This window comes from Dendrobates tinctorius, unplaced genomic scaffold (assembly GCF_039654945.1).
Source record: "Dendrobates tinctorius isolate UK_male_01 unplaced genomic scaffold, ASM3965494v1 ptg000103l, whole genome shotgun sequence".
In the NCBI taxonomy this organism is placed as follows: Eukaryota; Metazoa; Chordata; class Amphibia; order Anura; family Dendrobatidae; genus Dendrobates; species Dendrobates tinctorius.
In genome coordinates, this window is record NW_027361771.1 from 8,718,143 (window position 1) to 8,735,267 (window position 17,125).

The window sequence follows — 17,125 nt, forward strand, 5'->3', positions numbered from 1 at the left end:
CCACTCCTTTATTGTTTGCAACCAACGTATATGGATACGTATGGAAGCACACTATACAGGAGAAAAAAAGCAGCCCCTCCTCACTTGTGAGCTCCCCTGGCTGACTGAACCTTCTGGAAGCTTACCTCAGTATTTATTCAGTCAGTCCAGGTAGCCCCACCCTCTGTCACCTGACAGTCACCTCCGCCCAATCACCTTGACCTCTGGCATCTATGTAACACTCAGATGACAGTTACATAACCACTGCCATTGGTGCTCTCTAGTGACCTCTGATGGGCAGTCTGCCACATGACACCCTCAGTCAATCTCTCTGTCTCCATATTACAGACAGAACCGTACCCAGCTCAACCTCCCCACACTTGCCTTTTTAGGCAGTCTTTCTGCCTAATGTTGTTAATTTTTTGTATCTTTATTGTATGTGCTTTGTCCCCCCCCCCTCCTTAGCTCTGGCTTTCATTTTCAATATTTTCATTTATCTGGTTTGATGATGAGTATTCAAATAGTATCTTTGAATGTTAAGGGACTGAACTCTCTCTTTAAGAGGTCACTATTATGGAAGGAGCTGATAAATAGTCACTGTGTTATAGCCTGCATTCAAAAAATTCACCTCCGCAAAGAGGATAATCGTCTCCATCACAAAAAATTCCCCTTCTCTTTCTTTGCAAATGGTGAAGGGAAAATAATGGTAGCTCAGATCACCTTCGATAGGAAGTTTTTCCAAAATGTGACAGCTACTTCTCGGGTTTTTCAAGTTTTATGTGGGTATTTTAACTCTATCTGATCCACATCGCTTGACTGCCGCAGTGCGGCAGGATGGAACTTGGCCCCCTGGTGGATGAATTCCACCTTCATGATATTTGGTGTTATTTGCATGTGGGTGAAAGGGACTATACCTTCTTCTCTAATAGACATCGTACCCTTAAGGGTATGTGCACACAGTGCGGATTTTGCTGCGGTTCTGCAGCGTTTCTGCAGCTGCGGGTCCGCAGCAGATTCTGCTGCGTTGTACAGTACCTTTATTTCCTATGGAAATTAAAAAAAGCTGTGCACATGCTGCGGATTTTTCCGCGCGGTTTTGCTGTGGTATACAATCCGCAGCATGTCAATTGTTTGGTGCAGAAATGCTGCAGTTTTACACCTCATCCATTATGAGGTGCAAAACCGCAGATAAACCGCAGGACTTTTGTCCTGCAGATCTACCTGCGGTTTTCTCTACAAAATCCGCACACCAAAAAAGCTACGTGTGCACATAGCTTAATAGCCCCTTCACCTTGCTGGAAATTCAAAACTCCATTAAGACCTCTAAGGCTATGTGCACATGCTGCGGATTCACCTGCGGGTTTTTCTGCGCGGATCCGCAGGTAAAGTGACCTGCGATTTTCCTGCGGTTTCACACCTCTACTATGTTAAAGGTGTGAAACAGCTGCGTAATCCGCACAAACAATTGATATGCTGCCGTTTGTAAACCGCAGCAAAACCATGCGGAAAAAAACGCAGCGTGAGCACAGCTGATTTGAAATGCCATAGGCTAACATGGTACTGTACCATGTCTGCGGAACTGCTGCGTTTCCGCAGGGCCAAAAACGCTGCGGAAACACAACAGAATTCGCAACGTGTTCATGTAGCCTAAATCTAATTCGGCCCCAGACAGACTCCCAAATAAGTATTATAAGCTCTTTAATAATATACTTGTCTCATACTTACTTACACTACCGTGTAAAAGTTTAGGGTCACTTAGAAATTTTCTTATTTTTTAAAGAAAAGCACAGTTTTTTACAATGAAGCGAACATTAAATGATTCAGAAATACACTCTATGCAATGTAAATGACTATTCTAGCTGCAAACGTCTGGTTTGCAATGCAATATCTTCATAGGTGTATAGAGGCCCAATTCCAGCAACCATCACTCCAGTGTTCTTATGGTACTTTGTGTTTGCTAACTGTGTAAGAAGGCTAATGGATGGTTAGAATACCCTTGAAAACCCTTGTGCAAGTATGTTAGCACAGCTGAAAACAGTTTGGCTGATTAGAGAAGGTATAAACCTGACCTTCCTTTGAGCTAGTTGAGAATCTGGAGCATTACATTTGTTGGTTCCATTAAACGCTCAAAATAGCCAGAAAAAGAGAACTTTCATGTGAAACTCGACAGTCTATTCATGTTAGAAATGAAGACTATTCCATGCGAGAAATTGCCAAGAAACTGAAGATTTCCTACAATGGTGTGTACTACTCCCTTCAGTGGAGAGCACAAACAGGCTCTAACCAGAGTAGAAAGAGAAGTGGGATGCCCCGCTGCTCAACCGAGCAACAAGACAAGTACATTAGAGTCTGCAGTTTGAGAAATCGACACCTCACAGGTCCTCAACTGGCAGCTTCATTAAATAGTATATGCAAAACGCCAGTGTCAACGTCTACAGTGAAGAGGCAACTCTGGGATGCTGGCCTTCAGGGCAGAGTGGCAAATAAAAAGCCATATCTGAGACTGGCTAATAAAAGGAAAATATTAATATGGGTAAAAGAACACAGACATTGGACAGAGGAAGATTGGAAAAAAGTGTTATGGACAGACGAATCCAAGTTTGAGGTGTTTGGATCACACAGAAGAACATTTTTGAGACGCAGAACAACTGAAAAGATGTTGGAAGAGTGCCTGATGCAATTTGTCAAGCATGGTGGAGGTAATGTGATGGTCTGGGGTTGCTTTGGTGCTGGTAAGTAGGAGATTTGTACAAGGTAAAAGGGATTTTGAATAAGGAAAGCTATCGCTCCATTTTGCAACGCCATGCCGTACCCTGTGGACAGCACTTGATTGGAGCCAATTTCATCCTACAACTGGACATTGACCCAAAGCACACCTCCAAATTATGCAAGAACTATTTAGGGAAGACGTAGGCAGCTGGTATTCTATCTGTAATGGAGTGGCCAGCGCAGTGACCAGATCTCAACCCCATTGAGCTGTTGTGGGAGCAGCTTGACCATTTTGGTACGCAAAAAGTGCCCATCAAGCCAAACCAACTTGTGGGAGGGGCTTCTGGAAGCATGGGGTGAAATTTCTCCAGACCACCTCAGCAAATTAACTGCTAGAATGCGAAATGTATGCAATGCTGTAATTGCTTCAAAGGGAGCATTCTTTGCCGAAAGCAAAGTTTGAAGGAGAAAATTATTTCAAATAAAAATCTTTTTATCAAACCTTGTCAATGTCTGCACTAGATTTTAAACTCATTTGGCAACTCTTTTGATTAATAAAAGTAAGAGTTTTCATTGAAAACACAAAATTGTCTGGGTGACCCCAAACTTTTGAACGTTAGTGTAGATTCTTTAACTTTTGGTAAACACTAAACCCATTGCCCCCACAGGTCTTGAGGCTATAATTAATACTATTCCGAAACCTGGTCTCACCATGCCCCAACTGCCAATTTTAGACGAAACCTGGTCTGACCATGCCCCAACTGCCAATTTTAGACCCATCTCCTTACTAAATTGTGATGTTAAATTATTTTCTAGACTCCTTGATTCGAGAATCCATTTGGTATTTCCCTCTTTGATTGCCCCAGATCAGGTGGGTTTTGTTGCTGGGTGACAATCTAAAGATTGAACAAGGAGATTAATAGACTTAAAAGACTTGATAAAAATTGTTGAATTATCCGGAGACCCTAGTGTCCTCTTGTCGTTTGGTGCGGAAAAGGCTTTCGACCGGGTACACTGGGGCTGTTTGGATGAGATTTTGTCTAAATTCAGGTTTTCTCTCACCCATGACAGCACCACGGAGAGAGGGGATCTGCCCTTCAGGGACAGGAACCTACAGATAAAAAGGGCGGTACCTCTCCTCCGCCTTCAGTTGGGTTCCTGTCCCTGACGGGTGACCCACAGGACGGCAGTACCTGCGTGTTTTTGGGAGTCTGGATCCGGGGCCGACCTGTCCGAAAGGTGGCAGCGGGGAGGCCCCTGTCACGGCGGGTGTGGTGCCAGGTGAGCGGGGGGGGGGGGAGGGGGAGCCGTCGCTCCGGAGAGCAGGTCGGGGCTTGCGGGGACCCGGAAAACATGCGGGCAATGCCATGGTACAGAGGTGTACCAAAATGGCCGCTGCCCTGGAATTAGAAACCGGCTTCCGGGAACCGGCGCTCTCCCCAGCAGACGCCGTGCAGGATGGGAGCGGTGACGTCATATGCCAGGAAATTTAAAATGGTGGGGCTGGAAACACTACTGGCTGGAAGTGGTCCTGAGCAATGGGGGATAGCGACCAGCAACAGGAGCAGCAAGCCAGGCAGCAGCTTAAGCAGCAGCACCATCATCGCCAGAAGGAACGGAACAGAAGCAATGGGTGTTCCAGCAGTCACTCCACGCAGCGCAGCACGTCAGCTGCAAGGAGCAAATCGCCACCAGGAGATCAGCCTGTACAGGACCTAACTCTGTCTCCCAAATCGGTACCTGCAGCCGTGTACTTTTGGGTGAATGATCTTCGTGAATGTTCACCATTGTAATAGAATTCCCTTCCCTTATTAGGGAAAGAAGAAGGGGAAAAAGAAGAACAGGGAATGTCCCACTTGTACTAGACCCCTACCTATATCTTGGGAGAAAAAAACTCTGTGAATCTTGTACGAAAGAAGTCCTCTGTCAGGAAACCCCGGATTTCGCCTCTGACCTAAGAGCTGCGATCAAATCGGAGGTTCAGAGTGCCCTTATATCCCTTAAGCGCAGGGACAAAACAAAAAAGAAAGATACGATAGTGACTTCCCAGTCGGATTCTTCAACGTCGGGAGGAATCACCTCTAAAACATCAGAATCCGGCTCCTCAGACGAGGGGGGGGGGGGGGTGTCACTGGTTTCCCCTAGAAGAGGTAGACAAACTAGTGAAAGCTGTAAGGTCTACCATGGGGGTATTGGACCTTAGGCCTGATAAAACAGTCCAGGACATAATGTTCGGGAGACTAGGCCAGAAAAAGCGGAGAGTGTTCTCGCTAAACGAAAATGTTCAGGAGCTCATCAAAATAGAATGGGACAAACCGGACAGGAAAAACACCACTTCCCTTAAAAGAAAATATCCCTTTTGATGGAGAGGCGTCCACGTCCTGGGATAAGGCCCCGAAGCTCGACGTAGCCGTCGCAAAGGCCTCAAAAAAAATTCGCTCTCCCCTTCGAGGACATGGGCACCCTCAGGGATCCCCTAGATAAAAAGGCAGATACTTTCCTTAAAGGGGCATGGGAGTCAGCAGGAGGTAATCTCGGACCAGCCATAGCGGCGACATGTACCTCAAGAGCCCTAATGGTATGGGTGGACCAACTTGATAAGCAACTAAGGGAAGGGACGCCAAGGGATAAGATCTTAGATTCTATCCCAGTAATAAGGGGAGCGGCTGCCTTCTTAGGCTGTGTGCACACGCTGCGGATTTTGCTGCGGTTCCGCAGCGGTTTTGGCCGCTGCGGACCCGCAGCAGTTTTTGCTGCGGTGTACAGTACAATGATTCCCTATGGGAATCAAAAACCGCAGTGCAGACGGTGCGGAATTTTCCGCGCGGATTATCTGCGGTTTTCAATCCGCAGAAAGAATTGACATGTCAATTCTTTCTGCGGATTCTCCTGCGGTTTGCCATCTCCTCCATTGAGGAGATGAAAAACCGCAGGGCAAAACCGCAGAGCAATCCGCAGGTAAAACCGCAGGTCTTTTGACCTGCGGTTTCACCTGCGGATTGTACAAAATCCGCGCGGATGAATCCGCACCTTTTCCGCAGCGTGTGCACACAGCCTTAGCGGACTCATCGGCCGATTCAGTTCGATTATTGTCCAAAGCAGCAGCGTTCTCAAATGCAGCCCGAAGAACACTATGGCTCAAAAGTTGACCAGGGGACCTACAGACAAAAATGAAATTGTGTTCAATCCCTTGTGAAGGGAAATTCCTTTTTGGGGAGACATTAGATGAAATCCTACAGAAAGCAGGGGACAAGAAGAAAGAGTTCCCGAATTTGGGGACTGCAGCATTTAAGAGGCCCTTTCGGAATAGAAAGTTTTTTTCAGAGGAGACCACCGAGAGAACAAAAGTGGGATGACAGAAGGGAAGATGGAGGGTTCCTCTTTGGTAACTCGTCCCGAGACAAAAAGCCCTCTAAGTGACAGTTTGCCCAGGGTGGGGGGAAGGCTAACCCTTTTCCTTCCAGCCTGGAAGAAAATCTCAAACAACCCGTGTATAATAAACCTAATCCAGGACGGCCTAAAAATAGACTTTCTCTCCCACCTCAAAAGTACGTAATAACTCCGCTAAGATCCAGTACGCAGGAGCAGGAAGCCCTAGAAAATGAGTTCCTAAACCTGATAAAAAAGGGAGTCCTCCAGGAGGTTCCCCTGCAGGAAATGGGCAGTGGGTTCTACTCCCCTCTTTTCCTGGTGACCAAACCAGATGGCACTTTCCGGCCGATCATAAATTTAAAAAAATTAAACAGATACGTCAGGAATCAAAGCTTCAAAATGGAGTCGATCAGGTCCTCACCAGCAAGCTAGACAAATACTAGAAATTAAAACTAATAAACTTTATTTTAAATTGATTAAAAAGGGACTTGGTCCATTTTAAAAAATGCACATGTACAAAAACACAAACACAAACAAAAAAACCGCTAAATGCGGTAAGACCAAACTTCAGAAACTTTCCGGTTTACTCTTAGTGTCGTAGTCCAAATAATACACAGGCACTCCTTCAGAGTATCCGCTTAGTATAAATTTGTTTAGAACAAGCACTCTCTTATAGTGCCGTAAATTGTCTATATTAAATCCATTGCTTTTAAATCGATGTGTTACTTCTGTGTTACATCCATCATTCACACTCACAATGATTTTTGACAATTTCTACAACAACAGCCTATACTATACACAATGGCATGGCACACAGTCTGAGATTCTTCAACTCGGTGTGAACCTATACATTGCTCTACTTATGCAGTTATGCCTATTATCACGTCCCCATTCTCAAAAAATCCAGAAAATATCTCAGGTTAGCCGTCTCAATAAAGGGAAGATAAAAGAATTCCAGTACAGAGCCTTGCCGTTCGGAATATCTGTAGCCCCACGGGTGTTTACCAAAATAGTAGTGGAAATGATGGCCCATATAAGGGAGCATAATAATAGTCCCGTATCTGGACGATTTTTTAATAGCAAGCAGCTCGGCCCGAAAATGCCGGGAACAGAGGGACAGGGTGATGGACACTCTACAAGGCCTAGGCTGGCTCCTAAATCTGAAAAAATCAAGATTGGAGCCCAGCAGAGTACAGGAATTCTTGGGTCTAACACTGGACTCAAACATTCAAGAGTGCCGCCTCCCAGACTGCAAGAAAGAGAAAATCACTCAAATTATAACAAGAGCAATCCAAAATCCCTCCATGACGTTAAGGAAAGCTATGTCACTGCTGGGTTCTCTATCCGCCTGCCTGCCAGCAGTCCAATGGGCTCAGTTACACACGAGAGCGCTCCAGTGGGACATATTAGCCAACCAGTCAGCTGTAGGGGGACACCTAGAGGATCGTATTACCCTACATTCAAAGACTATTCATTCCCTAGCCTGGTGGAGAAACCAAGACAAACTTTCTAAAGGGATCCCCTGGGTAACAAAAATAACACACATAGTTACCACGGACGCCAGTCCCACGGGATGGGGAGCACACATGAACAACGAGGTGGCTCAGGGTGCGTGGGGAGGTCAAGAACTAGAAGCCTCCTCAAACCAGAAAGAACTCTTAGCAGTGGGCAACGCGTTAACACACTTCCTACCGCTGCTCCAGAATCATCATGTCCGCATATTTTCGGACAATCAAGTCACGGTGGCCTACATAAATCATCAGGGGGGGAACCAGGTCCCGGGCCCTAATGGACACATCTTCCAGAGTCCTCAAACTAGCAGAGACAAACCTGCTATCCCTGTCAGCACTACACATCCGAGGCACGGAGAATCAAAGGGCAGACTTCCTGAGCCGCACCCAATTACGGCAGGGGGAATGGGTCCTAAAGCGGTCCGTTTTTCGGCAGATTGTAAAAAGGTGGGGGGCCCCGGACATAAATCTGTTTGCCGACTTCAGAAACAAAAAAGTGGAAACGTTCTGCTCTCTAGACCCCAGGGGGAATCCTCTAGCTCTGGACGCATTTATGCTTCCATGGACGCAGACTCTAACATACGCTTATCCCGGCAGTGCTAAGAAAAGTCAGGGAGGATGGGGCAAGAATGATATTAATAGCCCCCTTCTGGCCCAAAAGAACCTGGTTCTCCTTGCTAAGAATGCTCTCGGTAACCGACCAGTGGATCCTACCGGATCTCCCGAACCTGCTATCCCAGGGCCCAGTGTTACACCCTCAGGCAGCGAATCTCCATTGAACAGCATGGAATTTGAGAGGGCACTGATGAGGGTCAGAGGATTTTCAGAGAACCTGATAACTGCATTACAAAAAAGTAGAAAACCGGTTACGATGAGAACATATGGAAGAACATGGAAAAAATTCTTATCCACTTCTGGGGTAAAGGTTCAGGACGGGGTTCAGATCGATAAGATCTTAGAATTTCTACAAAGGGGCCTAGAACAGGGTCTGGCAGTCAACACATTAAAGGTCCAAGTAGCAGCTTTAGGCTCTCTTTATAACCACGATGTGGCGGATAACCCTTGGGTGGCACGATTTATTAAGGCCGCAACAGATCCAGGCCAATAGCTAGTCAAAGGATTCCGTCATGGGACCTGAATCTTGTACTGTCCACACTGACAGGCCCTCCGTTCGAACTCATTCACTCGGCATCCCTTAGAGCCCTGTCATTTAAAGCGGTGCTTCTGTTGGCACTAACATCAGCTCGCAGGGTGAGCGATATTCAAGCTTTATCAGCAGGGCCATCTTTCACAAAAATTCTGAGCCTATAGGGGAATGACATTAAGCCCTTCTTCACACTTCCAATATCCATGGTCAGAGTATGGACCGTGATGTCCAGACAGGCCATGGGTCTGATGACCCAAACTCAACATCTTCACATATACTTATGAGGCTGTTGAGTTCAGGTCCGGAGACCCTCGGCAGTACGGAAATGTTGTTCGTCCTCGGACCATGAATATCAGAAGACTGAGTCGGCCTAATGTGCACAAGTGTAGCCATAACCATGAGCAATCATATCAAATCTAGAATTTGTACATAGAGATTATGCCCAACCAAAATTTTCCGACGTCCCGCGCAGTGTCAGCGGCGCTCCCGTTCCCAGCAATGCCTTGCGAGACCTGTGATGACGTTGGTCTCGCATTGCTATAGCGATCTCCTATAGCCTAAATCATACACAGGTATCTCTCTTTTTTACCGGCAGCACGGTTGACAAAGCCAATAGAAATCTATGGGTCCGTGTAAAACACATACAGCACACGGATGGCATCATTGTGCCATCCATATGCGATACGTGTTTAACATTTACCCTGATTTTTTTATTTTTTTTATCATTTTTAACATTCTATCTTTTACCTATGCGGCCTCAATAGTAAAAAGCTGGTCACACTTGTCAAACACTATGTTTGACAAGTGTGACTAACCTGTCAATCACTTTCCAAGCGATGCTTCAAATCGCTTGGAAAGTGCTTGAATATCGCACGCGAAAATCGCGAACATAATCGTGGTGAAATCGCGCTGAAAAAAACTCGCGATTTCTGGGAAGGAGTCCGCTTTTCATTGTCCGGATTAAATCGCTATGTGGGCACATAGCCTTACATGGACGTATGGACTGTGTAAAAACAGACATGTGCACAGCAGCACAGGTCATATACTAAGTATGTGTGATATCTGTGAAAAAAAAAAACAGATGTCACTTACTGCAAACATGTACGTGTGAATGAGGCTTAAGTATGTAGCCTTGTCATCCAATCTTGTGAAGCCTGGTGTGAGCAATAAAATACAAAAATTTCAACTAATATTTCATTTTTTTCAATATACCGTAGTTATATTTTTTTTGTTCTTTCTGGCACAGTCCTTTAATAGCGTTATGTTGTATGAATGAGAGGAGAAGACAAACTAATCCTTGTTATTACTGTCACTTGGAAACCAAAAATACACTGACACAGAAATACTGATAGTACCCAGGCCCTCCGCAGTGAGGTATCTGTGTCTTCATAAACTTGATGATGTGGTAACTGTTCTGCCTTCTTTTATTTTAAGAAAAAATAGCGTAGATACTATTTTTTTTTGTTATATCAACAGTACAAGTAAAGATAATAAACATAGTACAGTTGTGTGAAAGTGATTTCCCCCTTCCTGATTTCCTATTCTTTTGCATGTTTGTCATGCTTAAAAGTTTCAAGCGAACCTGTCACCAGGTTTGACCGATATGAGATGCAGCCACCACCTTTCAAGCCTGATATACAGCATTCTATAATGCTGTATATATTCTCCCAACCCAACCTGCAAGACAAGAAAAGACATTTTATTATATTCACTTGCAGGGCGGTGGGCCAAAACCAGCGAAATCCCTCGAACCAGACTGCCCCACAGGTGAGTATAATAAAAGGTCTTTTTCTTGTGTATGTGTATATCCCAATACATCTGGTGGTGAAGGAACATCATACCAACAGTAAAATATGGTGGTGGTAGTGTGCTGATCTGGGGCTGTTTTGCAGCTTCAGGACCTGGAAGACTTTCTGTGGTAAATGGAACTATAAATTCTGTGGTAAATGGAACTATAAATTCTGCTATCTACCAAAAAATCCTGAAGCAAAATGTCCGGCAGTCTGTTCATGACCTCAAGCTGAAGTGCACTTGGGTTATTCATATTTAAATTTGTTTGATCTGAAGCATTTATGTGTGACAAAAGAATAGGAAATCGGGAAGAGGGCAAACACTTATTCACACAACTGTATGTCTTATTAGTTAAATATATGCAACTTTTGCACTGATCATTCACTCTTAAAAACTACTCTAATTTGTCTACAAATCTGTCTTTAGTGAAATATCACCTGCTGCCTTCAATTCTATAGAGAGTGAAGGTTGAAGAAGCTGTAGGAAGTAGAATTGTACAAGAAATTACTAAGACTTTTAGTGCAGAGAAAATACTGCTACAAATGCAGAAGCTGTATAATTGCCAAAAATAGTATTATTACTCATGTACACACACGACAACTTTTTCTGAAAAATCACCTGAAAGTGCAGATACATATTAAGTTGAAATTTGAATTATTTTATACATGCGCAGTGTAGACTTTTAATAAATAAAATCTTATGCTGGCCACACGCCTTAGATAGCAGTCATGTGAGGATTTGACCAATACCCCTTCTTACACACGAAAACTTGGCTGAGTGGGAAAAGAAAATAAGCTACAGTTTGACACTTAACAGCAGCTTATCCTCCAAAAGGACAACAGGTTGAGTTTGATGAAAACCAACAGGCCAGATCCTTCTTTTCCCTAATATCTGCTGAATTGGACAATGTTTATTTCTTTATTGTGTATGAGGAACTTTACACTATTTCTGTTATGTCCCACCTCGTGAGGTGGATCGTTAAAGGCACTTGTCCGGATGAGCGGATAGCCCCCAGCATAGATTGATGTCGTTGATGCATCTTGGTACACCAGATGAAGCAACCAAAGCTGTAGAGGTCTTGTGCTGGGTTAATTCGCACAGTAGAGTAATCCGATGAAGCAGAGTTGGGAAGAACAAATGACTTAATGGAGCAGAGTTGTCACGGGATTATCGCAACAGAGCGGGGCCAGAAGACCCCGGTGTCTGATTTCATACTCCTGCACTAATTAGAAACACTTCACCAGCATATTAAACGGTTCAGGTTTCTGCTAGCAGTGCAGGGCTTAAACCTGTGCAGTTGAGTCTCTGAAGTTTTCCTGCTTTTGTTTCAGCTGTTCAGTGTTGGCCACTCCCCTCTTCTATATATACTCTCCTCTGGCAATCGGATTTGCCAACGTTGGTTTTATACAGCCTGATGTTGAGCTGGAGGTGTTTGTTGAGGAAGCGTTTGGAGTGGTGTTCTAAAGACTGTAGCTTGGTGATTCGTCTGTGTTCATATCCTCATCCTCTCCTATTTTGTGGTTCCTTCCTTTTAATTCCCGGTGTTTCACTTTTGTTGTTTGTGAGTGAATATTTGTATGACTGATATTTTCATTTATACCTATCTCTCTTCTCTTGTTAGTCTGGTTTATATATTATATACTACTTCCTACTTCCCTGGGTGAGGGAATGGACAGATAAGGGCTGATTCAGCAGCTCATCAAGGTACATGCCCCGCCATCTTCACCGTTAGAAGTAATCCGGGGAGCAGGGATAGCAAAGGCGCTCCTAGCGTTGGGTATAGGAAAGGAGCCTTTAACCCCGGGATATCAAACTACAGTCACATGACAAGAGTTAGAGTACCATTGCAGAGCTCGTTGTAGCATGGCTAAATTTGTCAGGTGACTGACTTAGAGAATATAGCAGTCTAGGGGGATGCCCAACAGTTGTAGCAGATCTGGGTTTATCAGATGACTCACTTGGAGAAAATAGCAGAGTCCAGAAGTAGTATACCTGTGTTTGTCTGGAGGCTTTACTATGGCAGATGATGGAGAACTGCAAGGTAGTAGCAATGAGGATGCCAACTACCTGAGTTACTCAGGAGGCGTTTCACCACGGGAGTTGAGCTATAAGGTCTTAGAGGATTACATCAGAGGTGCCTGCTTGGTTACCTTCATAAGGTAATGTGCACAGGAGCAGAGCTGGCCAGCATTTCTGGCTCAGCGCATGAAGGCACACGCAGCTGTCTAGAAATAACACATTTATTAAGTGACCTGCTCCTCTTAATGAATTTGGTGCTATGTACTTTGTCAAAACTGGGATAGCACGAAAGCATCAAGAGTGACTTCATCGTCTCTACATGTTACGGGTAAGGTCTTCAGCGCAAAAACAGTCCAAGAAGCTCTACACATCTCAGCTTCCTGATCACCTATCTATTCTATGTAATAGTGTCTTTGCACAAATACATCTAGACAAAATTGTCTAATTTTGTGTCAATTACTTTACTCAAATGCACCCAGATTAATGCTTGTTATTCAATATTCAATCCACAGCCGCTTGCTGAGAGATACTCCTCCTACACGACCGGTCACTTCCACTAGTTACGTCCATGGATTATCTGACGTACCACTTTCCTGCAAGACTATGCAGCAGTGTCTGCTGGACACAACTCAGCGTGTACCAGATCAAGAAGCCATTGTAGTTGCTTACAATGGGACACGGAAAAGCTTCAGCCAGCTAAGTAAAGATGTATGTGCAGAGTAGACAGAAAATGTGCCAGGGATATATGATTGGTATATAAGAATGTTTTGGAGGGCAGCAAACTAGACCTTTGCTCCCTTGAGGTTGGATTTCCATAAGTAATTAAAATTAAACTTTGACTCTTCCAGTGATTGTCTGGGGAAGGTTAATATTCACTTTTATACTGCCATGGACCACAATGGAATTTACAGTAAACCATTATTCTACAATTTTGGTCCACGGCTCTACTTTAGATGCAGTTGTAGAAAGACGTGAAGATGGTATCAGTCTATCATCTCATATATCTAGATCTAAAACTGAGTTTATATATGTGTGTGTATCAAGCCCACGCCACATAGCAGCCAATCACTAAGCATCTTTCATTTCACCAACGCTGTTTAAAAGATGAAAGCTGAGCTGTGATTGGTTGTTATGAGCAACAGTTTTCCTTGTAGACAGTTGTGGTAGCTTAGGCCTATTATTATTATAATTTCTATGGTGTTATCTTCCTTCTGTAAAGCTGGAAATAACACAATTTATTACCGTGCCGACACAGACCACCTTCTGACACAGACTTAAGGGGGAGCCCAGTATCACACAGGATAGGATTAGATACACGGCTCAGCACACAGTATCACACAAGATAGGATTAGATACACAGGTCAGCAGACAGTATCACACAGGATAGGATTAGATACACAGGTCAGCAGACAGTATCACACAGGATAGGATTACATACACAGGTCAGCAGACATTATCACACAGGATAGGATTAGATACACAGCTCAGCAGTCAATATCACACAGGGTAGGATTAGATACACAGCTCAGCAGTCAGTATCACACAGGATAGGATTAGATACACAGCTCAGCAGTCAGTATTACACAGGATAGGATTAGATACACAGCTCAGCAGTCAGTATCACACAGGATAGGATTAGATACACAGCTCAGCAGTCAGTATTACACAGGATAGGATTAGATACACGGCTCAGCAGTCAGTATCACACAGGGTAGGATTAGATACACAGCTCAGCAGTCAGTATCACACAGGATAGGATTAGATACACAGCTCAGCAGTCAGTATTACACAGGATAGGATTAGATACACAGCTCAGCACACAGTATCACATAGGATATGATTAGATACACGGCTCAGCAGTCAGTATCACACCGGATAGGATTAGATACACGGCTCAGCAGACAGTATCACACAGGATATGATTAGATACACGGCTCAGCAGTCAGTATCACACATGATAGGACTAGATACATGGCTCAGAAGACAGTATCACACAGGATAGGATTAGATGCTTGGATGCCTCGCTCAGCAAACAGTATCACACAGGATAGGAGGTAACAACAAAATCAGAACAGAATACATAATCACATTTTAGTTACAAAAAGGTCCTCAGCCTCAACAGTAGGACCAGGGAAGTCCCCAATGGACACTCCTAACTGAACCTTAAAACAGCAAATACAAGGAGTCAGAGCCCAAAATAATGTACAAAGAAGTGCTATTTTTATTAAATACAGGATAGGATTAGATGCACTACTCAGGAGACGGTATCACACAGGATAGGATTAGATACACAGCTAAGCAACAGGATGTGCCAGAGGAGAGGACATTTTCATTTCAAGAATTCTACTCATTCCAACTGATTTGCCTTTTGATTTTAAACGCCTCCAGTTTCCAGTTCAACTGGCATTTGCAATGTCCATTGACAATGCTCAGGGACAGTCCATTGAAAGTAGTAGGGATTGATTTGCAATCTCCATGCTTTTCTCATGGTCAACTTTTCGTGGTCTGTTCAAGAGTTGGAACTGCCATAAAACTGTTCATTTTTGCACGAAAAGGAAAAACCAAAAATGTTTATCAAAAGGCTCTTGAATGAGTTGAAAATAAAATACTATCAGTACTTGTGCAATCATTTAGATAATTTGTGTTGCAAATTTGTAGTGTTGAATATATGATGTGAAATGTTTTTATGTGTAATATACCGTGGGGTAGGGTGTGATCGGGAGCTCTGGTGGAGCGGGGTCACAGGAGGTGTTTGGTGGTCTGGCGATGATCTGACTCGTCCCAGGCTGCTGCGGCAGGTTCGGTGGTGCGGGGGCTCCGCCATTTTGTGAAAGCGTAGAGCCCTTACACATCCATCCCAGAATGGTGTGCGGCAGTTTCGCAGATGCTCCGTGGTGCGGGGGCTCCGCCAACATTTTGTGTAAGGCTGGAGTCCCCGCACTTCCATTGCTGTAATGCTGTGGTCTTCAGGAAAATGGCCACCGGAGGCGGCAACATGCACAGAATGAGATCTCGGCACTACAATCTAGTCTCCCGAGATCTCAATCTACACATGCGCCACCTCAGGCAGCCATTTTCTTGGAGGTCAGCGCATATTACAGCAATGGAAGTGTGGGGACTCCGGGCTCACACAAAGTGTCGGCGAAGCCCCCGCACCACTGAGCATATCCAAAATTGCCGCGCATCATTCTGGGATGAAACTCCTGGTAAGGACATCCGGACAATAAGACGCACCCCCGTTCTCATCCAAAATTTTTGTGAAAAAAGTGCGTTTTTATAGTCCAAAAAAATGTAATCATTATAATTTGTTATAACTAACCACAGTTAGTTACTATGCCCGGGCAACGCCAGGCTCTTCAGGTAGTAGTCATATATTGTTACACTGATGTAAATTTACATTTATAGTATGCGTGAACTGAGCCTAAATCACAGGTTCCCATATCTAACGTAGCTATTCAGTACCCTGTAACATCAAAACCTGTCGCCTAGTTTTCCACCACTTGCCACCGCTGTCTTCATATCTTCTGTATGTTAAAGGTGTTCTCGTATGGATCAGGAATGACTAAAACAGCCATTCAATCCCTTCAAATGCCATAAACAAATTAACTTTGTGGTGTCAAAAAGCTAGACTCGCTTGAGAGAAGCAAGGATGGAAAGGCCCAAACCAACCAGTCTGGTTGGATTGATGTCCTGTCCCTGAGACCAGAGTAAAAAATCTCAAGCCCATCTGAAATCCTACTCATGCGCTGTTGTCTTTTAGTTCTGGTGCATATGTAGGGAAACTTAGTATACGTGTACCAGGAATCCTCTTCAGACACGCAGGTGGGTTCTGCTTCCATGCACAGTGCATCGCTGAGGGCATCACATGTAGACCCAGCTTTGACTGGGCATGTGCTGGAAACGGAACTTGCTGCATGTGTAGGATTTCAGCTTGAGGTGTTTTACCTAGTTCTCCGGGATCAATATTAAGTTGATTTGGGCACTACTACAAATCTTCTGATAGTCTGTGCCTCCTAGATTTGGAAGGTTTAACTTGATGGACCTATGTCTTTTTTTCAGCTTATTCAACTTTAAGTCCAGAAAGGAATTTACATATGACATGTGCAGGTATTAAAAGGCTTTTTTTTTTTTTTTTTTTTTTTTTTTTTTAAACAATCCTGATCTACAATTACATGAGGTCACATTTGGCACGCAAAAGGTTTATATTACAGGGGTTGTCTAAAAATGGCGACACCCAAGACCCCTGCTGATCAGCTATTACCAGTGTTAGCGGCCGCTGGAGCTACTCAGTTATGGAGCTGCACAGCATAACTCCGTTGACTATCTAGTGGCTGCACCAGGATATTGCACATCCGTCCCTATCTAAATCAATAGGGAATCAATGTGCAGTACCCGGCTGCAGCGACTATACCGTCAATGGAACTGCGCCGTATAGTTCCATAACTGCGCAATTCCAGCCGCCACCGACACCAGGAACAGCTGATCATACATTGATGACCTATACTAAGGATAAGCCTTAATGTTAAAGTTCCGGACATCCCCTTGTAAAGTTTATCTGAACTCATAGGAAACGTTTAACTTGTCATAGAGATTTGTC

At 44.3% G+C, this 17,125-nt stretch overlaps 1 protein-coding gene across 1 annotated transcript in view; it reads left to right on the plus strand.

Moving 5' to 3' along the window:
- The window catches only part of ACSF2 (acyl-CoA synthetase family member 2), a 168,672-nt gene that overhangs the window by 27,179 nt on the left and 124,368 nt on the right, over positions 1-17,125 (plus strand). The window contains exon 2 of the mRNA XM_073588044.1: positions 13,041-13,236. Coding sequence (XP_073444145.1) covers positions 13,041-13,236 — 196 coding nt within the window. The remainder of the gene's footprint in view (positions 1-13,040; positions 13,237-17,125) is intronic.